Source organism: Agelaius phoeniceus, chromosome 19 (assembly GCF_051311805.1).
Source record: "Agelaius phoeniceus isolate bAgePho1 chromosome 19, bAgePho1.hap1, whole genome shotgun sequence".
NCBI lineage: Eukaryota > Metazoa > Chordata > Aves > Passeriformes > Icteridae > Agelaius > Agelaius phoeniceus.
Genome location: NC_135283.1, coordinates 10,076,128 through 10,097,642, shown reverse-complemented (window position 1 = coordinate 10,097,642; position 21,515 = coordinate 10,076,128). Strand labels below are relative to the sequence as shown.

The window sequence follows — 21,515 nt, the reverse complement described above, 5'->3', positions numbered from 1 at the left end:
AACCCAGACCGTGAAATTCACAGACTGAAAGATCATTTCTAAGTAACACTTACCCTAACTACCATAAAAACCAGCTCAGACGAGTCCACACAGTGCTCACATTTCTATCCTTCACTTCCTGCTGCTGCAACATTCAAAATTTCATAGCAAACACAAACCTACTGTTCTTTTTCTTCCAATATTTCATCATTACAGCTCCAAGAATCACTAGCCTTGCTACTGCTTACAAACAGGAGCACAAAACTTATTTCCCCAAACCACACATAAGCCAAAGATTCAAAACATTCACCTCAGACACATCATTCTTCATGCAAGTGATATTTCCCAGCACTAACAGCAAGAAATGGTAAAACAGCTCCCAGTCACATCTCCAAAACATATCTGAACATAACATCACCTACAAAACTTCTTGCTACCAGCTCAGCAGCACTGTGCATCCATTGCTTCTTGGAAAACCTGTGCAGTTCAGTGCTATTCATTCTAAATTACCTTCCTGCTAAGGTTCAAGCCTTCTAACATCTGACAAAGACTCCATGCCACTCAAAAAACCTGATAGTTTGTACTCATTTGGAAACAGGATGGGGCCACAGTCACCACTCAAACTTGGTAGTAACAAAATGGAATCTCTCGGTATAGAAAAATTACATTTAAGGAGAAAAAAAATGAAATCTATCATTTCTTATCTTGCTTTCCTGTAATAAGGCTGTTATTTGGTATTATGGAGGACTCTGAGAAAAGACTGGATAAATAACCAGTCCATTTCTAATTTACAACAATGAATTTGCATATAAAATTATGGAGGAATATTTGGGTATTATGTTATAGCCCCATTAAGTATCCTTTAACTTCAACTGGCAGTGCAATAGAAATGCAACAGAAAAACAAATTCTCACCCATGGGTAATTACAATCTCCCTGCTTCAATTCCCAATCCCTTCTTTTCCTACAGTAATATTCACTTTTCTGTGTTTCTCAGACATGAGGGATTGCTTCTGTTGGAAGGCTCATGTTGTAAACATTTGTGTGAAGAGAAAAGCTCAGTAAGCAAGACTGTTCTGGAATAAGGAACCTGAGTCACATATCAGTGTCACCATCATGAAATCCCCAGGAGCTGGCCTGTTCCTGGAGCAGCTCTGACCTTGCAGACTCCAAATGTCCCTGTCTATGAAGTTCAGTTATTTTCTCCCACCCCAAAACATTTGGGGACAACAAATGTTTATTTTCCCAGTCAGTATCTCCAGAAGACCAAGAGAAGATCAAACATTCCTTCAGATTTTTTAATTCCATACCAATGCTGATGGAAACTTCTGAAAAACCAGTCTCTTTTACAACATTCTCTCTTCCTTGTTGAAAAAGAATGGCAACCACAGAAGTTTGCACTAAGGGGAGGAAGAAATCCAACACATAAAGTACCATGTCCCTAAATGTATGTCATTGATAGATATAAACACAAATGCTGCCTTGCTGCCAAAGGCCACGGAAGAGATAGCAAGACAAACAAGAATGAAAAAGGAAGGTCTTGTTTGTTCTGAAAATCTAACTCACAATCCTTCCATTTATGGGGGGAAAAATACATACTGAAAAGGAGATTTTGCTACAGCATCTCAGCAAAAGAAGCGAGAAAGGATTCAACAGCTGAAATACGAGCAGGAGGGAGGGCTGGGATTACAAAATTTGGAATTTTCCCTGCCATGATGAGCCACTGGCAGCGCTGCACAGACAGGAACACTGGGGATCTGCTTCCTTCCAGGAAGAAAGCTTCAGCAGTGCCAGGAGAAACGTCAGGACAGGACTGAGGCTGTTGGGATTCTTGGCCTGCTGATCCCCAGGCAGGGGAATTCCAGCTGTCCAAGCACTCTCTCCCTGAGCTGGAGCAGTGGCACACCATCCTTCCTTCCTTCCTTCCTTCCTTCCTTCCTTCCTTCCTTCCTTCCTTCCTCCTCCTGCTCCCAGGCAGCTCCCACGACCTTCCCCAGTTACTCAGGCTGTACACAGGGGATGCATTTAAATTCATTCCAAAGACTTTGTTAATTTAGATTTCACTCCTGTTACCAGACCTGTGAGGTCCCACTGACCTCAGGAGGGGATGCCACTGAGGTGAGAGATTCAAGGGTTTTAATAACCTGAATTGCTCCAGCAATTGTTTCTGCCACTACTAAAATGAAAACACCAAGATTAATGCTCAGTAGCAAGTATAAGATGGTAGCAAATAACAAATAAAAAGAGAAACAAACCAATACCCTGAAATTCAGAAAGAATATCCAGCTCTAAATGCAAAGGGGGTTTTACTAAAAAAAATAATTGCCAACAATGGAGAAAATATTTCATCAGACAATTAAATTAACAGAGTTGGAAAACATCATTAATATTATTGCTCAGCTCCTACGTGGGCTCTTTCATCCACAGGCGTCAGGACTCCTCACAAGTCAGTATAAGATTCACCATCCCTACTTTAAATTCCTCCAAAAGGAAGCACAAACAGGTGAAGTGATTTGCATCAGGCTCTCCACATCTCTCAAGCACTAGACCTGTACCTTACCCAGCTGGGAATATTCCCTCTTCAAGCTTTCCAGCACTTGGACTTAGATCTTTTGAGATGAGAATTCCTCTACAAATCCAGGCTTTGAGCAGTGAAGGAACTGCAAAGTTCTCTGCAAACCACAGCCCTTCTTCTACAACCAGATCTGCTCCCACTGATCCCAAAGCCCAGGAGGAACTTCTGTGAAACCAGTGAGATTTCACAAAGGAAAAGGATCCTCCATGGCACATCAAGAAGCAGAACTGGGACAAATTAGAGAATAAGATGCTGCTTCCACATCTCCCTTTAAGTTTTAGTCTGATGGGAAGAGGTAAAAACAAGCCCTCAAACAACCAAACAAAAAAAATCCCAAAATAGACCAAAAAAAAAAAAAAAAAAAAAAAAAACACCCAACAAAATCAGCAATTACAACCTTTCAAGTCTTTAAGCCATGACTTTAACAAGCCTCTACCACAGAAAAATTCATCTGGCTCACCTAAAAAGGCACAGTGCCTGTATGAATTAAAAGAGGGAAAAATACACACTGTACATTTCTTAAGTCCAAAAAAATCACAGAGGTGAAGAGTGATAAAGGAAATGTCATTTCAGCTAGGAAAAATAAAGAAGTAATTTCTGCTTTCAGAACAAATTACAAAGAGAACTCAATTTATCAGTAATAACACATAAAATGTTCCTTCACTTACCAATAAAGAAAAACTGCTCTGCTAATTAAAGTTCAACAAAAAAAAAGCTTAAATCAGCTTCTGCCACTTACAATTTCTGCACTGCCAAGTCTGATTCCCTGGGTTTGCACCCAAGGAGGTGGAGGGAATGTGGTGGCCCCTCATACACTTTCCCCTCCTCTAAGTTTGAACTGAATGTTCAAAATCAGCTCCTCCCTATAGACCTGCCCAGCACTCCCAGACTGTCCCCATCACAAAAGCTTTTCCATTAAAAAAAAATTAAAATAAAATAAAAAGGGAGTTTTCATTCACAATCTGCTATGGGTGAAAAGTACTGAAACAACCCAATTTAACACACATTATTTTAAATCCTCCCTGACCTACCTATCAGTCTTGGAAAATAATGCAAACTTGCCAAGGATCACTTGCATATTTTTTTATTTTTTATAAAGGAACATGCCTTTTCTTATATAAAGAATGGCAGGTGGTGTATTTTATCCTTTGCCTTGCTTCAATTCCACTAATTATTAAGAACAACAACATTAGACAATGTCAACAATCCAAACCATCCCAACAGGACCAGCCATGGTGATACACTCAATCTGTCAATGGGGATATCCATTTTCAGAGTATTTTTCTGTCTCATAACTAAATTCTTTTGTTTTTTCAATGAAAATTGAAATGTATTATTTTAAAACTTCCTCTCAAACTCGCTGTACCTTAGATAATGCAAAAATTCTATTATCTTGTTAACTCTTACTCATTTTGTCATTAACTGGGAAGCAGCCCTGCAACTGTTTCCCTGCAGTTATTTCTTAATTTCCATCAATGATATGTTTAATCATGTTACCCTAATCGAACAACAATTGCCTAACAAAGCGCCGAAGCCAAAACAACAGCACTCCTTTTTCAATTAACAAAAGGACACGTCCCACCGCAGGAAAGGTAACACAGATCCTTCTCCTGCCTGAGGATGTGCCCTAAAAATACACATGTAAGTGGCTGCTGGAAGGGCTGAGTTGCAATGTGCAGTGGAAACTCTCCCGTTTTCAGTTTCAGAGCTGATCCAGGGTATAAAAGCTGCTCTTAGGACCTGTCTTAAACCTCCCAACTTCAGTTCACTCTCCCTGCCAAAGCCTCCTGCAGAAAACAAAAACATAAGCTCATCTGCCCACCCTTCAACCGCTCCGAGGGGGTAATTTTACAACAGCTGTTAAATTCTTCCAATTTATTTTTCCATCGCTCCGCAAACCCTACCTACCCCATTTTTTTTTCCACTTCTATTTCACCATTGTTATTTTCCGGCCGTCTCTCCCATCCCCTCCCGCCCCGCCCGGTACAAAAACAAAGCTGCCTCCCACCCCCCCTGCATCCCCCCCGGAGCACCCCCGGCTCGTGCGAGGCATCCCCGGCTCTGCGGCCCTTCCCGCGGGCCCGGCCGGCCGCGGGGCCGCTCCGCCCGCCCGCGGGCCGCGGGGAGCGCGGCGGCGCCGGGGTCCGGCCGAGCGCCCCGTAAACACCCCGCGAGCGGCGGCCGCCGCAGGCCCTCCGCGGACACAGGGCCCGCTCCCGCCGGCTCCGCGCGGCCCCCGCGCCCCGCAGCGCCCGCCCCGCCGGCCGCGGAGCCCCGCGGGTCCCCCGAGGGCGCGGCGGGGCCGCGGGCGGCCGGTGCGGGCCGCGCTCGGTGCCCGCGGGGGCGGTCGGGGAAGTCCCGACTTACCTGTCATTACTTTCTACGCCATCTTGGATCCACTTGTCAACGTCCCACAAAGCATTGTGGGAAAGGCCGGCCCTCCCCGCGGCCCGGAAGGCGGAGGGCGGCGGTGTGAGGGGACGGGACGGGGACGAGAGCAGGGACGGGAACGGCAGCGGCGTGGGCATTGGGACGGGGATAGCAATGGGGACCGCGACGGAACGGCGGTGGGGACAGGGTCGCGGTCCGCCATAGGGGCTGAGGATGGGGACCGGGACCCGCTGTCCCCTCAGCCCGGCGGCCGCTGAAGCGCAGCCGAGGGCCCCCTCACGGACAAGCGTCCAGGGCCACCCCCCTCCACTCCGCCCGCGCTAGGAACCGGTAGCTTCGAGGGGGTTTCCATGTTTTCTTTTTTTTTCTCCTTTTTTTTTTAATTTTTTCCTCCCCTTTCCTGGGCTCGGAGCGCAGCTGCGGAGCCCGAGGGTCGCTGGCGGGGCCGGTACCGGCAGCCGGGGGGGGCGGCCAGAGCCGGACACGGAGCCCACCCCTGAGAAAAGCTTGGAAAGTACTTTTTCTCATGGTTTTGCTACGGCGTAAGTTTGGATTTTTTTTTCCCCCATTTGGTTTGGGTTTTTTTTTTTTAATTTTTTTTTTCCTGTGGCTTTTTAAAGTTCCTTCCCTCAAAGAAACGGAGGAAGCCGGGTGCGGGTGCCGAGGCTGCCGCAGGTGCCGGAGCAGCTCACGCTGTCCCGGTGTTTTCCAAACCCCTCCGCCCGTGCTGAAGGACTGCTGGTAACGCGTTTCTGGCTGCTCATGAATCCCAGAAACTGCTTTGCATAACAGTTTTATTTTCATGGAGTAATCTTCCCTGTTAGCTGTGTTTTCATGTTCTTTGGCAATCAGTTCTTAATACCTACGCTGCTTTGCAAACTGGCTTTTTCAAGGCGTTACCGGCTTGGCTGCTGTGGATGGGTGCCCTGTGCTCTGCATAGGCTGTTGTGCTTTAGGGCAAAGTGGACAAGAAATTGGGGAAAAGCAGCTCACTTCAGGAGCTTAGGAAAGTTTATCACTAAAACAGGATTCCAGTGTTTCTTAAAAACTTTTCCTTCCCCTTTAATTGAAATAAGAACCAGATCATTTTAGTATTGGATCTCGCTGTAAAATGTATTTACATTTATATTTAAATTTACGTCTAATGCCTCGTAACTCTTTGAAGAATAACCACCAGCCAAGCCTCTGATGCATTACCACTGCAAGAAAATACTTGTGCCCAGGAAGGTTTTCAATATTCATCAGTAATGCATTTATAGAGAGCTCCATGCAACAATGTAAATACAGGAGGAAATAAATCTAAATAAATCCTTTGCATTTGCTACCCAGTCTTAGATCAGTCTACTTTTTAATTCAGCTTCATAACTAGCTGGGAGTGCAGTTGTGCTGTCACAGAGAAGAGTGTGGGTGGTCCCAGCCTCAATGCAGGAGATGCCATTTCAGGATAAAACCCTCCAGTGGAACTTGCCATGGGCCATCTCTGCTGTCCCTGCTGCCAGCCTGACACCTTTCCTAGGGCTGTGCCTTGTGTTTTCTGTGGGCACTGTGCAAGGAACAGGGATCAAAGAAAGCTGAACCCATGGTTAGGATCCAACTAACTTTGTGTCATTCAGTCCAGGTGGTGAAATGGAGTAAGTCCTTTTCCTTTGGAGGCAGGTTGTCTGGTTCCTAATGAGCTTTATCTTACTGGTCATTTTTTTCTGTTAGAAAATGCAAAGGTTTTCTTCAAAATAAATGACAATTAGAAAAAGCAATGGAATTATCAATGTATGCATATTTTTAGATATAAACACATATCCTCTGAAGTTCAAGTTGGAGAAGACAGAAATTTAGTTTGGTTTATTTTTCACATAAGCTTTTTTTGAGTCCATTTGTTCTGACAGTATTTTTTTATAATATGCTAAGAAAAAAATTGTGTGGCAGTGACTGAGTTATTGGAGGATCTGTTCAGTGACAGAGCCCATTGTTATCACTCTCTGTCTCTGCTGATTTAAAGTTCCAAGAGGCACAGGCTGCTGTGAAAAGGTGGCAACTCTGCCCTGTAGGACCAGCCCAGAAAGGAGCTGGGGAGGACAATGGGAGCAGGGAATCCCAATGGATAAAACACAACATGGAGACGTGCCCTTGCACCCACTGCTTTTAATGGCCTTGGTCCTTTAACCCTTTTAGCCTCATCTGAAGGAGGTTTCAGTCTATTTTGTCCAGTGTATTGCACAAACCCTCAGTAGAGGTGCCAGAGGCTGGGCAGGGAGCCAGCAGCTCTGGGATGGGGGTGGCTGCCAAGCACTGCCCTGTCCAAGCAGAGCCTGCAAGCTTGGAACAACTCTCCTGTTTCCATGTGCTGTCCCCTCCAAGCTCTTTCAAGGTCCTTGTTACCAGATTGAAATTTGGTCCAAAACAAATGGGGCTCCAAGGGCTCATGAACCTTGGAAGTTCTGCTCAAGGTGAGAATCACAGCAACTACCTTAAGGGATGAGATCCCAAATCCAAACAGCCTAAAAAATCTAAGCTTGACTTTAGAGCCACTTCTGTGGTAACATCCCAGGAGGCAGAGAATGGCCCAGGAACTGGTTACAGATTACCTGGGAGAAAAGACTTCACTGACATGGTTCAATACAGTATTAAAGGATAATTCAACAAAATATATCTTATTATTCTAAGATTATTATATTCCTACTGCTGTGAGAGGAACTCAGTATCTATCTCTATGAGACATCTCTTTCTCTTTCCTTGATGTGCATTACCCCAGTGGAAGCTGCAATTTTGACTTCCAACCTCTGCTCTCCACCACATCATTCACAGCCCCTCAGGATGAGCTGCCAGCCAGGCTGGGACTGAGCCCTGGGCAGGGCACAGAACCAGATGTGTGACATGGTGATTCCTGCCCTGCATTTCCAGAATTGTCCAGACTTCCTAAATTCCTGGACTCCAACGGGGTTTCATGGCAAGAGGAGAGCTTGCAGTGCTAGACTTCTGCCCAAAGAGACAGGGAGCAGGGGGTCACATGGAGTCTGGGGGGAGAAGAAAAGCAACAGTGGATGTTGGAAATGTAAGAAATACCAAAGGCATCATGGGGAAGCACAAGAGAGTAACAAAGACAGGAATTCCCACTCAGCATCATGAGACTTGACAGGATTCAGATCCTCAGAAGCCTAACAGTGATATTTCTAGGGACTCATTATAATGATAAAATTTTCAAAAACTCTCCAATGAATGCAGCAGTATCAAACTCAATTCCATCTGTACATTTTTTAGGATTTTGAAACCTTTCAAATCTGAAAATAGCAATTTCTTACTGGATGTTTAGAAAGCCCACCCTGCCAGGAGCACGTGTACAAGGAATCCCTGTGCAGAAGCCCTGACACATCGTGTCTCCCTACTCTTCAGTCAGGATTCTGGAAATGATGCTGGCTCCCAGGGCTTCCCCCTGTTCTGTGAAGCTAGGAGCCATGCCCTGCTCCTTGGAGAATCCAGGCTCCTTGCCAAAACCCAGGGGTTTGAAAACCTGGGGCCACTCAGGGCTGCTAGGCTCCCTGCCATGAACAGAGATCTGAGCAGAGCTCTGAAAGGTGTGGCCCAGATTCTGGCACAGCTGGGAACTCTCAAACTCTCACTTGCTCCAGGCCTAATGGAGACCTGGTCGCCAAAAAGCCCTGGAGCTCTGACTCACCCAGGAGCTGCACACTGGCAATCACAACTGCAGCTTGGTTTCTGAGTTTTCAAAACAAAACCATTCTCACCATTTGAAACTTATACTGCTACTTTTTGCTTTCTCTTCTGCTTTCACGGGAAATTCAGAAAATCAATTTCCATTTTATGCTCAAGTTCACTCCCATTTCTGGGAACTGGTATTTCATGAATACAGAAATCTCCATTTTCAATCAGCTCCACTCATGATGTCTAACCAGAATGCAGGAAAAACCATTACAATTAACATGTAAGAGTAATAAGGACATAATAGAATACATTCAGCAGGGAATTGCCTCCCTGACCCTGCAGCCCAACATCCCAGCAGGCTTCTCAAACAGTTCCTTCACCCCTGAGCAACAAAACAACAGGAGGCCTTTCTCAATGGAAGTGCCAGACAGATTGCAGCAACAGGAGCAATGTTTTTATTGTCTTAGCACACTGGACCTTTACAAATGTTTGAACTCCCTCAGAAGCAGCAATCATGGGAAAGTAACAGAAGTTAAGTGGTTTAGCCTCTGCCACAAACAAGGCAGTGGTAGACCTGGGATTAGATAGCAACAGTAGTTCTTAGTCTTGGTAAACAATAAAGCAAATTCTTTCTAAGCAGCCATTAATGTCTGGTTATTAGGCTGAAGAGCAGCAAGTTTTGATTTTCCAGCATGAAAATTCCCCTGGAATTCCTCCAGAGTCCTCTAATGAACAGATGATCTCAACTTTAATCTTACTTCATAATTATCCATGGGTAAATTTCAACATGGACTCCTTAAGCACATGTAATTTCTAGAGCAAGTAATATTCAAACTAATTCATTTCTCCTTTGATCCACAAAATGAGAGCATTGAGAAGCAACCAGCAGCAAGGGGATGTTGAGGGTACACTGAGGAGACAGAAACTATAAAGGTCAGAGTAATGTGGTGGTTTGATCCCACACTGTCAAGATCAAAGATCTTCAGTCTCTGTTCATTTTTTCTTTTAAGAAATTGGCATGTCTTTATGCTGACCTTTGAATTGCTCATGAAGGACTTAGATCTGACATATATCTGCATTCTTGAGATGAACTGGCACCAAAATTTAGAGCTTTTTTCCCAGCAACCTGAATGTGACAACCTTTTTGAGACAGACTCAAGAGACACTTCCATTTTCATCAATAGTGATCTGCAAGCAAAAAAAAAAAAAAAAAAAAAAAGAAAAAAAAACCCACCAAACCTAAACTTCAGGCTTAAGAGATTCTTTTCCACTCACTTGGAGTTACCCTATAGCTTAATAATTCTAGAGTTTTGTTTCCAAACTTGTATACTTCTATTTTAACTTGGAGATGTATGGGGAGTGAAACCCTGAGTGATTCTTGCTTCTGGCAACAAGAACTCAGAGCAGAGCAGAGGTCTCACCCCGAGGACAGGGAGGGAGGGAGTCTGCCTGGGCCCTATGTTCCAAACCCAGACTAAGGTGTTCCAACTGCAAACAAAAATCTCTTTCAGATCCAAAGGCTTGATCATTGTGGATCTTTGGCACAAATACAGACCACAGAAGTGAACCTTTATAATCTTTCTGTACTGACTTTTAAGGAGATACCTGAGCTGCTGAAAGATAAGAGTTCTGCCATGTTCTTTCTAATGCTGACAGCAAAAGGTGGGTGTGAGGGGAGAGAAATCAATTCCCCTCTCCAACAAACTCGTGCTCCAAATGCAGCCAAAGGCAGCAGAGAGGGACAGAGCCTGGACAGAGAGGGAGGAGAATCTGCAAGAAATCCAGAAAGAAGAGCCAGGGAAGCACTGAAACATTCCACTCTGGGATAACAAGGAAAAGAGGGCTGGCTGGGAAAATGGGTCCAACATAGCTGGTAGAAGCATCAGAGGTTTACATGCTTGGGGTTGAAAATTCCAGACCAGACTTCAAGTGGAAGGAAAATGTTTATGGTAAGAACAGGGAGAGGCAAGTTCCCACTTCCCCTGATGACCCACTGCTTCCCTCTCTGCTAGCTCTTGCCTCAGTTTCCAGATGATGTATTGTTTTCTGAGGTATTTGCCCATTGTTCTGACAGCAGCCAGTTTTGCTCATGCTACTGAAACCTCCCAATGGCCAGAACATCCCATGCTCACAAATTGTCATGACAAAATTTTAAACAACTTGTACAGCTGGGATTATGATACAGCTTAGGAAGTTAGATGGTAAACATTCTGTGCATTCTGAATCCTGCTCCTCTTCCTTCCCTTACTGATAGTTCAGCTGCCTTTTTGTTGTTCAAATGCAGTGAGCTGGATTGGAAAGGCTTTGAAAGTTAAGAGCCTTCCAAATTACACTCCCAAACTTCCCATCAGCCATGTCCAAAGTCAGCATTTCAAATGCAAATCACTGTTTACAAGCTTCGATCTTTTCCTGTCCCTTCAGACTTCCCTCACTCAAAATCCCTGTCTGGAGCCTCCCAATTTCTGTGTATTCACATGGAAAGAGCATTAGTCTGAATGAAGCTCAGTGTGCTTGTAAGAAAATGGGATTTATGTATGTCTCAATACATCATTTACAATAGTAGTCTCTACTTAATTAATTATGAACTGAATGGTTATGGCTAGCATGAAAAATCATTCTAAACCAGAGCAAATTCAATAGAAGCTCCATTGATTCTTACTACACTACTTGTTCTACTATTTTACTTCCTTAAAAAAAACAAACCAGGGCTAAAAGTCCACAGCTTCCCTCCATTACAAGGAGGGTAAAGTAAATAACAGAACATGATCTGCTCAGAATTAACACATTCATGATGAGAAGCAGCAGCTTCCAAGTACCAGCTTAGATAACTGACTGCCATTGTAGCCCTTACAACAAAGCAGGCAAAATTAGTGACTTGCAGCAAGCAGACAAAGGTTTAGGTACTTACTCATGTATTGATTGCTCTGGCAGTTCACAATTATCAATAAATTCTAACTGTAGCACCAAATCATAAGAAATAGCATTATTCTTAAGCATAAACATGATTTTGTTCAAAGAGTATCTCAGAACAACTTTACATTATCATTTTAAGTTACCTCTTAGTAAAACCCTAGGATTTTATTATTTACAGTATATCCTGTCAATCACAGCCTCAAAAATAGTCCTGTAATGAAATAACCACAGAATTCTATGTTAGACAGATAAGGGTTCACATTGAAAAAAAGAAATCACAAGACTATTATTATACAGGCAATACAGTTTTATTCTGTTCTTTCACCAATTGTAGCAAAAACATTTAACAACTGAATGAATAATCAAGGGAACTTAATTGTCAACAGGAATTTCAGAATTATGTTCTAAATTTTAGACCAGGAAGGCTTGACAGGGAGAAAACAAACCATATACACACTTGTAATAATAGTCTCTATTATGAAGATTTAATGCCTTCTTTAAAAGCACTGAGATTATTGAGGCACCTTACTGCAGGTTATGGATCATCTCTTCTTTGGCAATGAGATGTGTGGTTTTGTTAACTAGGGCCATGAGGGAGTTGAGCTTGTGAGACCAGTCATTGAGGATATTGTTTGGGTCCTTAGGCCTCTGGAAATTGATAATTCCTGCCAGCCTGTCTACTTTAGCAAAGATGGTTTTATTAACTACTAGGTTAGACAAGAACTCCTCCGATTCCTGCAAAGACAAACAGCACTAAGTCAAGAAAACAGCATTTTTACAAACCACCAGAATTCCTCCCAAACAGCATGAAAGCACCAGGAGCAAGATTTTCTTTACACACAAGTACAGCTGTAACAATTTTGTACTTAAAAAATGCAGGATACTTTAATATTACACATGCTGGCAATGCAAGGTACTAGCACAAGGTGTTAAAAAAAACAAAAAACTTTTTGTTTTCTATTGACCTGTATCTGATTATCTTTCATAAAATTAAAGTTTAATATACAACCCCAACAGACTTTTACACTTTAGAGTACTTGGCTACACAGATACCAGAACAAGTCATGTGGCAAGCAAGGCTTGGGAAAACCCCAGTGAATTACTGACCACTGTCAAAAAGGGTTTTTCCTGAGTTTGTGGAAAAAGCAGATTCCATGGAAAGGGTAAAGCTTTTCATTTGCACTCCAAATACCAGGAAGTGTCATTCTGCTTGGAAAGCTCTTGAAAACACAAAGGGGGATGTGGCAGGAAGACCCCTCCACCCCATGTTCCCAAAGTGCCAGCACCCATGAACAGGGCCATGGACAGGTGAGGGATCCTCTCCCCAGCTGGTTTTCACCCCTCATTGACAAGAACCTCTTGCCACTGAAACACCAGACAAGAAGCTGCAGCATTTACACGAGGCCTTGAACATCAATGAACTTCTAAGAGCAGCTTTTGCCTCATGGGCATGTGCATCATGAAACTGAGTTTGAGGTTTAATGAATAGTTTTCTAACTCCCATAAAGGCAGAAAATGAAATCAAAGAAGAACATTACTCTGCTGACTAATCACATCTCTGCCACAAACACACCCCCCTTATGAAAGAAGGATAAGCAAAGCAAGACTTACATCAACAGACAGATCCAGGAGTTGTGCCATTCTCTTCATTGTAATTCTGGTATAATACTTAGCCATTATTCTAATATTCTGGAATAAAAGTGTTCAGAGTAGAGGGTTATGTGCAAAAAATAATTGAAGCAGGCTGCAAAAATATAAAAGTCCATGTTAAAAGGAGATTAGGAACTGTAGTGCTCTAATGGCAGTCCAGCATGGGGGACATGAGGGATTGTGAACAAACAGCTCTTTTGCTGGTGGAAGGCATAAAAGTCTCTACATGATAAATTATTAAGAAAAGAAATCAACCAATTCTGAATTTAATACAAAGCAAGACCTTCAGATTTCTGCTTTATTGAAACATGAATGCTAAATCTCATTTCAGTGTAATATGCTCTTTTTGGTGGCAACTATTCCAAATATAAACACACAATAAAGATAAGCAAGCAAATCAAATCTTGAAATGCAACAGAAAAGAGACCTCACCTGCTGCTTTATTAGCTACTTTTTGTCTTCTTTGTGATTAAAATACAACAAGCAGAAAGGAATTTTAGCTGAGGCATTGAGTAAACAGCTGATGGTCACAGACACTGATACTTACATGTTCCACAACTCTGTTCTTTAAATCTTTCCATCTCTTTTCACCTTCCTCTGTACAGCCAAAAACATCTGTTGCAGGACTGTCAAGGGATCCTTCTCTCAACTCCTTCCCATATTCTTCAACTAGGGCACTCCACCTCATCAGCTCCATGGTGGTAAATAGTTTTAGGAGGTCTCTAAATGGTTTAGTACAGTTGGATTACAATCCTGTATTAGTAAGGCCTGGTTCATACTTAAAATAGATCAAAGGCATCATTTTAAATGCTTTACACTTATTACCATAAAGAACAGGGGCAGCTAAAATCAGACTATTTCTAAGAAAGATCTTTCTCTTACAAGAGAAAGAACATTTATTTTTACACACATTTAGTTAGATTTATTTTCACATAGAACAACCATGACATTTTTGCAGTATTCCTAATGCAGCATTAAATTCAGTTGCTTACACCAGACTCAGCATAAAGAGATTTATTTGCACTGTTAGGGAGAGACACTTTTTAATCTAAGAATTGGTTATTAGAAAGGATACTTACTTATACTTGGGGATTTCTTCTAGCTTTTTGTCACTACTAATTCTGTGCACCAAATCAGACTGTTCATTGTCATAAGGTGAAAGAATAACATAAAGAACAACGCTCTTCAGTGCCTGTTCAAGAGCAAAGAGTGTGGGTTTTTTCCCATAATTAAACAGAGAAACTGAAAAAACTGATACAGAGCTTAGAGTTTAATATATAGAAAATTTAAGCTCAGTGTATTAAAAAATTAGGATGAAACTGATGTTATCTTTCAGAAATGAACTGTGATACAATTGACACAGGTTAACCGAAATTCTAGTATTTCAAATAAATACATGAAGAAAAAAACCTTTTCAAACATGAAAGACATCTGTACTGCACACACAACAGCACCAATGAGACCACACTTGCACAGCTGTTTGTAATCTCCACACTTGTATGAAACAGTTCAGACATTGTCAATCTCAAAGGTAATAAAATGAAGATGAAAGATTGATTAGAAACATTCTTTTGAAATCAACTCTATCATCTGTTTTCAACTAACCAATTTGTTAATACAACCATTTAAATAAAAACAGACTGATGAGCTATTTCATCCTCTGTACACTGATGGGGTAAGAAATGGGTATTTGTCACATGGAAATACAGTGATTTTGTAGGGGAAGTTTTTTTACCTGTTGCCACTTTTCACTTTCAGCCTGGATACAGGGAGTGTCATAAATGGCTCTGTAGTGCTTACAGATGGAGAGGTAGGAGCCTTCATGTTGATCCAGCTGGATCATTAAGTTGTAGTATTTCAACTTTAGTTTCTGAAACAGTATCAAAAAGTCAATTAACACAGCTCCATGGCATGTAAATGAAATTCAGCTGAACCCCAGAAAACAAAAGGATTTAAACAAGTACAGTTGGACCTGAAGAGAAGCAAGTCAGATTAAAATCTGGGTGGGGAGAGGGAAAAAAAGCGAGAAATCCTCCAATTACTTACTTCTGTGTTTTCTTCTTGAAAAAATTTTGTATTAATTTTTTTGCTGATAATTTGAGTCCGAATATAGTCCTTTACAGCTAGACAGAGTCTCATCTGCTCCAAGATAAATTCTACACGTTCTTTCTTTTCCATTGAACCGTAGGTTTCCACCTGAAATGAAATTATAACAACTTAATATTGTCAAAGCCAAATCAAGTGAAGGTTTAACTGTGCCAGAATAGTGGGAGGCTGTCTGGAGGGGAGCACACCAAAACAAAACCACAGAAGAAAAGCTACTACAGAGCAAGTGAAAATTGAATAAAGGTTATTCCATTTTAATTAATGCCCCCATTTACACCAAAGAATCCACCAACACTAAACTCAATACACTAAGCAGAGAATTGAAATCCACTTTCCAAGTGGAAGATATTCTATGTAACCCAACCATGAGACTAAGAAAAGCAGTTAAAAGCTGAACTGCACTTTCACTAATAACAGTTCATCTCATTCCAGGCATTTCTGCAAGCATACCTGATTCAGTTTCTAACAATCTGAACACAGTCAGAATTAATTGCTATTGCTGGTGCAATTCTGAGCTCTGAGGTGTTACCTGCAGCTCCTGCAGAATGGAGGCAGCCTCTTTCACCTCCCCGTTCTGCTCCTTTATGGTTGCAAGTGTCTTTGTCAGGCGAGCGCGTTCAATTTCCACGTATATCTGAGGGCACAAGGAGGAGTTCAAACACTGGAATTCTCTAAAGAGGAGGGCAAGCTCTGAGACTGCAGCCCCACTGGGAAATGCACCTGATGCTGTCATCATACAATCACTTTATTTGTTGTGTATCCATCACTACACTGGCACTGTCCACAATATACACTGATGAAATACAATGCATAACTGACACACGAACTTTTTTGGCCCAAATTAATCTAAAAATTAATGTCTACACTGACCCATCATTGTTTCAGCAAACACAAGGGATATGCACTGTGAATATAGTATTGCATGTTTTGTGTGCTAGAAAATATCAAAAGATCTGGGAAGTTAGACTTTAATGGTTAATGTGTACTAAGCACTACCCTTTGAATTATTTCACCTACTCCTAACCAGCCATTAATCAACAAGACTTGATCATTAACCATTTAGACTAACAGACAGAACTCATAAAATTGACACAAATTTGCCTAATTCAGAATTCTTTCTTTTCTTAAAGCATAAGGAACGCAATATAAGTAACTCACTTGGTATCACCTTCTGGTTATCATAACTATATGTAACACCTTGCTAAGTACAGGAGAAATTAAATTAAACCTGCCCGTTTCCCTAACAAATTCAAATACATAACATTTTAAAAAGTGAAAAGGAAATGGCATTTTAGGATTTTGAAATGTATTACTAACTATATAAATTAATAACACAACCAGGTACCTACATCATAGGAACATGACCAGTGTTTCAGCATATGATTTAAATATGGAAAATATCTGCAGTCTTTTGGAAGGAAATAAACTACTTGGCTTCTCAGGGTAATTTAAAAATTAATATTACTTGCACAAGATTAAAAAATAATACTAAGAAACTACATTTTTAAAGAAGGCAAATGTTTATTCTACCTTTTAGACACTGAGTCTTAAAACAAAGCCTTACTTTTCCTTCTGTGACCATCCTCAACGTGTCGATTAAGCGCAGTTTGACCGGTAAGTCTGTGATTTCTTCAACGTAAGTGCAGCACTGCTGGACCATTTTAGCAACTGCCTGGTATGAAAACAGAGGGGAAAAACATCTGTGCTTTCAGATTTGTCTAATGAAGTCAAGCTGTAACACTCAGAGTAAGTCATAAATAGTTTCACATCACACTGAAGAGACTCATTTCAGTGAACAGCACACAAGACCCATCTCCTCTCTTGGATTCATCAAGATGTGTACAATGATACCACAGACTGATGCTACAAAGCAAGCATGATGCTGTTTTGTCATTTTTTTAATCTCATTTTTTCCAATCTTGAAAATAATCCATGCCATGCAATTCTGTCCTAAAAAGTAACTCCTGTTCTGCCAAATCCACAGGACTCACACAGACTGGCAGAACTTCACTGCTTGCCCTAAGACCTGCATGGCTGGAGAGACCTGGACCTTCTCTTAACTGTGTGCTCCACCCTCTCTCCCTGCAACAGCTGTGGATTCCTCAGGAAAGGAAGGAAGAGGGAGGATTTCTTCCTTCAGTAGCAAGCACAGGTATGGGAATGTGCACTTCCAGTAACAATGCTGGAAAAGCTGGTAAAATTATTATTAAAATACCTACTTCTAAAAAAACCCCAGAATTAAACTTCTAGAAATGTCTTCCTCAAGAAGTTCCTCAAAATTCAGCTGGAATGATCCATGCCTTCAGCTACAGTCTGTGCAAACTAAACTGTACTCCTACTTTTACACACACTAGTGAAGATCCTGCACACTGAATGACAGGTAACCTTTTCCTTCCTAAAGCAATGATGCCATTAAAATTACCTGTTGTCCAAACTGAACACACAGAGTGCAATAAACTTCACACTGCCTTAAATGCAAGTGCTTTATGCAAAGTATGCCAGTTTCAAAAGCAAGCATGCAAAGCACACATTTCATATGAGCACAACAAAATGCAGTAACTCTGTTTAATATACATCTGGACATGAATAAGGAATATGTCTGCAATACACACTGAGGAGAGTGCAAAAATGAACCACCATCTTTACACAGAAATCCCTACACACATGGGGAAACCAGAGACATAATACAGCTCCAAAATACAGTTTCACTTTTTGTTTCAAACAATTAAATTCACCTGTTTTAACTGACTTCTTCTCTTTGATAGAAGAATAATATTTTCATTAAGAGCATCCCAGTCTTTAGCTTCGTAACACATTTTCACTATGGCAACTAAGATTCGGGATGTGGAGACCATGTCAGAAGCCTGGAACAAACCAAGAGTGTGTTAGAGACAGGATCAACAACTGCAGCCTTCCAGCACAAAGGGGAAAACCATGGTGGCTGCTCTCACTAATTTGCTTTTTAAAGAAAAGAAGGACTGATACTCCGAGGATACCCCAAGTCCCTTGACTTGAACCCAGTGGAATGTGAGGTGTGAACACATCCCAGCATCCCCGTACCCTACTCACCGTGCGGGTTTGTTTTTCCAGGGAGAGAAGGTTTTCAATGACTTCTTGCAATCTTCCTTCCTAATAAGACAGGCAAACAATTATCTCAGTGAGTTCAGAACATAATTCAGTTTAAACTGAGAGGAAATAAATAAAAATAAAGACAGCCTGTACACTATTTTTTCCCTTAGAAAATGCATGCATAGCACTCACTTTAAATACACAGTTCTACACAGAGATAAAAGTGGACAGGTACCAGTTTCATTTTCACACAACACATGCTCTAAGTTGTCTGCCTCAGGAGAGAAACCTGGCAAGTTTCAGACAGGTTTGGTGAGCTCACATTCACTGAGCTGCATGGAAAACTCATTTCTTCTCTGGCCAAAACAGAGTTTTCAGTGAGATCAGATATGCAATTAAATACCTTGGCCAAAAAAAAAAAAAATCTTCTCCTATTACTTTCACCCATATTCATATCTTAATTACAGTGTATTACACAAAGCATTAATTACAAGCTTTACAGGCTAAGCATGGAATTCTAATAGTTCTGGTTTTGGAGAAGTTTTGAGAACTGTATTTGCCTTTGTTTGGAGGAGTACTACAATGTACTTTTAGTCCTAAGTCACAAATTCTAGCAAAAATCTAGTTTAAAAAAAAAGTTAATATGGGTGAGTTTGTAACAGCCCATGGCAAGGGTGGGGCTGCAAAAAAAGCTTAGAAACTAGAAACAAAAAATGGTTAGAAAATTAGTAACAAACCAAAGAAAATGAAAGTTGTTTCTAAACCATCCCAGCTGAAATATTTTACACTACATACAATGGTTTGTCAAGGAGGTGCTCTTACTGCCACAGTTGATATGTTTTGCACAATGAAACATGGCCATGGTGTCCATTCCTTTGCAGAGCTGTGCCTGTGAGATGAAATCCCTGTGCCTGCTCTCCATATAATAATCTTAAAATAATCTAAGATGTCATTTATTTATCTTAAGGCTATTGCCTTCAGAACTGTACAAGCTGTGTGTCTTTCACAATGAGACACGTGCATCAATCAGAGCATTTGCAGCGTGTCAAGTGTCGGATGCCATCCTACTGGGCCAACAAACGACAGCAACAACAGGGAACCTGCGGCTGCCTCACCCAGGGAAGTGTTCAAGGTCCATCTGGACCAGTGGAAGGTGTCCCTGCCCACGGCAGTGGGGTTCTGGATTCTATGGTTCTGTCTTTTCTGAGATCTGAGCTGCACAAGAATCTCCAGGCCACAAAACTTTTCTAGAGAACACCGATGCTGCATCACTATGAAGCCCGTGGAACACAGCCTGCGGTCACCCAGGGCGTGCTCACAGCGTTGTTTACTGAGCCCAAGGAGGCAGAGACGGCCCCAGAGCCCGTCCTGGCTCTGTGCCTCCATTCCAGCTCCCCGGGGCTCGCAAGTAACCAAGTTTAGGGATGCCCAGCGCTGCTTGTCCAACCTGACCCGGGACCTGTTACAGCAAGGCAGCTCTGGCGCACAGAGCCCCGGGGTGAACAAGCAATTCCGGGGAAGAACCACGGCCCTTGCGGTGGAGTGGGGCCCTCTGGTCTCCTCACCCGCGAGGCTGCGCCCCGAAACCTCGTCCTGTCTCAAAATCACGAAGAGGCTGAGTTGGACGGAACCCAAAGGATCATCGAGTCCCTCTCTTGGCCTTGGTTCTGCACAGGACATCCCAGAGAATCCATGTATCTGAGAGTGCTGTCCAAACATCCCATAAGCTCTGGCAGCGTTGGGGCCGTGACCATTGCCTTGGAGAGCACCTTCAGTGTTCGGCCACCAACTTCCCTCCTGCTCACCCTTCCACACAGCCCTGAAACGGCGGAGCCGTTCACTCCTTCCCCTCCTCAGCACGGCACGGAGAAGCCGCGACGGGACCCGCATCGTGGGGCAAGATGCGGCCGCGGCTCGCTCCGCGCCGCCTCCACGCGCGGCCTAGCGCGCCATGACTCAGCCCGTCCGCCCCGCCAAGCTTCTCTCCCGCCTCACCTGCGCCAGCCGCTCGCACTCGGGCAACCTCTGGTCCACGGTCGCGCTGTAATCCACCTCCATTTTGACGATGCGGCCATCGGCCCGCTCCGCGCCGCCGTCCGCCATGTCCGCCCGTTCCGCCGCCTCAGCGCTCACCGGAACCGGCCGGGCCCGCGCGCAGGCGCGCCGGGGGCAGGCCCGCCGAAGGGCCCCGCGCCGCGGCAAGCAGGCACTGCCGTGGGCACCCCCGGCCGCCTCAGGACCCGCAGGGGGGAGGTGCCACCTCTGAGGGGACCCCACCGCCCATGGCCCCTCCGAGGGGAGCGGGCCGCGATCAACCCGATGTGACCCTCAACTCTCTCCTCTGAGGGCATCTGCCCTTCAAGCCTCTCCTCTGAGGGGATCTACCCCTCAACCCGCCCCTCTGAGGGGATCTGCCCTTCAACCTTCTCCTCTGAGGGGATCTGCCCTTCAACCTTCTCCTCTGAGGGGATCTGCCCCTCAGCCGTCTCCTCTGAGGGGATCTGCCCTTCAACCCGCTACTCTGAGGGCGCCTGCCCCTCAACCCGCTACTCTGAGGGGATCTGCCCCTCAACCTTCTCCTCTGAGGGCATCTGCCCCTCAGCCCGCTACTCTGAGGGCATCTGCCCCTCAACCTTCTCCTCTGAGGACATCTGCCCCTCAAAGCAGCCTTCTGAGGGCATCTGCCCTTCAACCCGCTACTCTGAGGGCATCTGCCCCTCAACCCAGCCTTCTGAGGGCATCTGCCCCTCAACCCCCTCCTCAGATGTACCACTGAACCCACTTCTCTGAGGGGGACCCGCCCCACCCACAGCCTTTCTGAGGAGACCGGGACCACGATCAAAACTGAGGGGATCTGCTCAGAAGGTGGATCCCATACCTGCTTCTCTGTGGGGTTCCCCCCTCAATCCGCCCTCTCAGGGGACCCGGACCGCGATGTTCCCCTATGAATGGATCTGTCCCTCAATCCGCCCCTCTCAGGGGACCTGGACCGCGATGTTCCCCTCTGAATGGATCTGCCCTTCAATCCGCCCCTCTCAGGAGACCCGGACTGCAATGTTCCCCTATGAATGGATCTGCCCCTCAATCCGCACCTCTGAGCCCCAGCCTGGCGGGGGACTCCCGGGACCCACAAAGGGCAGCTATGAGTTGGTGCCACATGTGGCAGTGACATCTCC

The 21,515-nt window shown here is 43.7% G+C and overlaps 2 protein-coding genes across 6 annotated transcripts in view; both read right to left on the bottom strand.

Annotated features, from left to right (window-relative positions):
• The window catches only part of HELZ (helicase with zinc finger), an 86,447-nt gene extending 81,471 nt beyond the window's left edge, over positions 1–4,976 (bottom strand). For 2 of the 4 annotated variants that reach the window (XM_054644887.2, XM_077188436.1), the window contains exon 1: positions 4,921–4,976. Coding sequence is in view for 1 of the 4 variants with exons in the window: in XM_054644889.2 (XP_054500864.1) it covers positions 4,921–4,927 (7 nt within the window). In the remaining 3 variants the exon portion in view is untranslated. The remainder of the gene's footprint in view (positions 1–4,920) is intronic. The other 2 variants (XM_054644889.2, XM_077188438.1) reach the window with 2 other exon arrangements.
• A 6,824-nt stretch (positions 4,977–11,800) lies between these two features.
• PSMD12 (proteasome 26S subunit, non-ATPase 12) lies at positions 11,801–20,539 on the bottom strand. Of its 2 annotated transcripts, XM_054644921.2 has the most exons (11): positions 20,335–20,539; positions 18,340–18,399; positions 18,006–18,134; positions 16,835–16,942; positions 15,800–15,904; positions 15,211–15,360; positions 14,900–15,034; positions 14,244–14,356; positions 13,712–13,886; positions 13,126–13,203; positions 11,801–12,249 (listed from the first exon to the last, which is right to left on the bottom strand). In XM_054644921.2, the coding sequence occupies exons 1-11, from the start codon at positions 20,440–20,442 to the stop codon at positions 12,040–12,042; spliced, it is 1,371 nt and encodes a 456-aa protein (XP_054500896.1). In that variant the 5' UTR covers positions 20,443–20,539; the 3' UTR covers positions 11,801–12,039. The 2 variants fall into 2 exon arrangements, with proteins under 2 accessions (XP_054500896.1, XP_054500897.1); XM_054644922.2 differs by lacking the exon at positions 11,801–12,249 and having other exon boundaries at positions 13,125–13,258.
• Positions 20,540–21,515: the final 976 nt, after the last annotated feature.

What these genes read in the sequence shown, in the direction of transcription:
- PSMD12 (XM_054644921.2), bottom strand. Translation starts at nt 20,442, where the DNA reads ATGGCGGACGGCGGCGCGGAGCGGGCCGATGGCCGCATCGTCAAAATG. An exon ending in TGGAAAAACAAACCCGCACG is followed by an intron (nt 18,135 to 18,339) that starts GTGAGTAGGGTA and finishes GGTTTGTTCCAG; the next exon opens with GCTTCTGACATGGTCTCCAC. An exon ending in AGAACAGAGTTGTGGAACAT is followed by an intron (nt 13,204 to 13,711) that starts GTAAGTATCAGT and finishes CTTTTATTCCAG; the next exon opens with AATATTAGAATAATGGCTAA.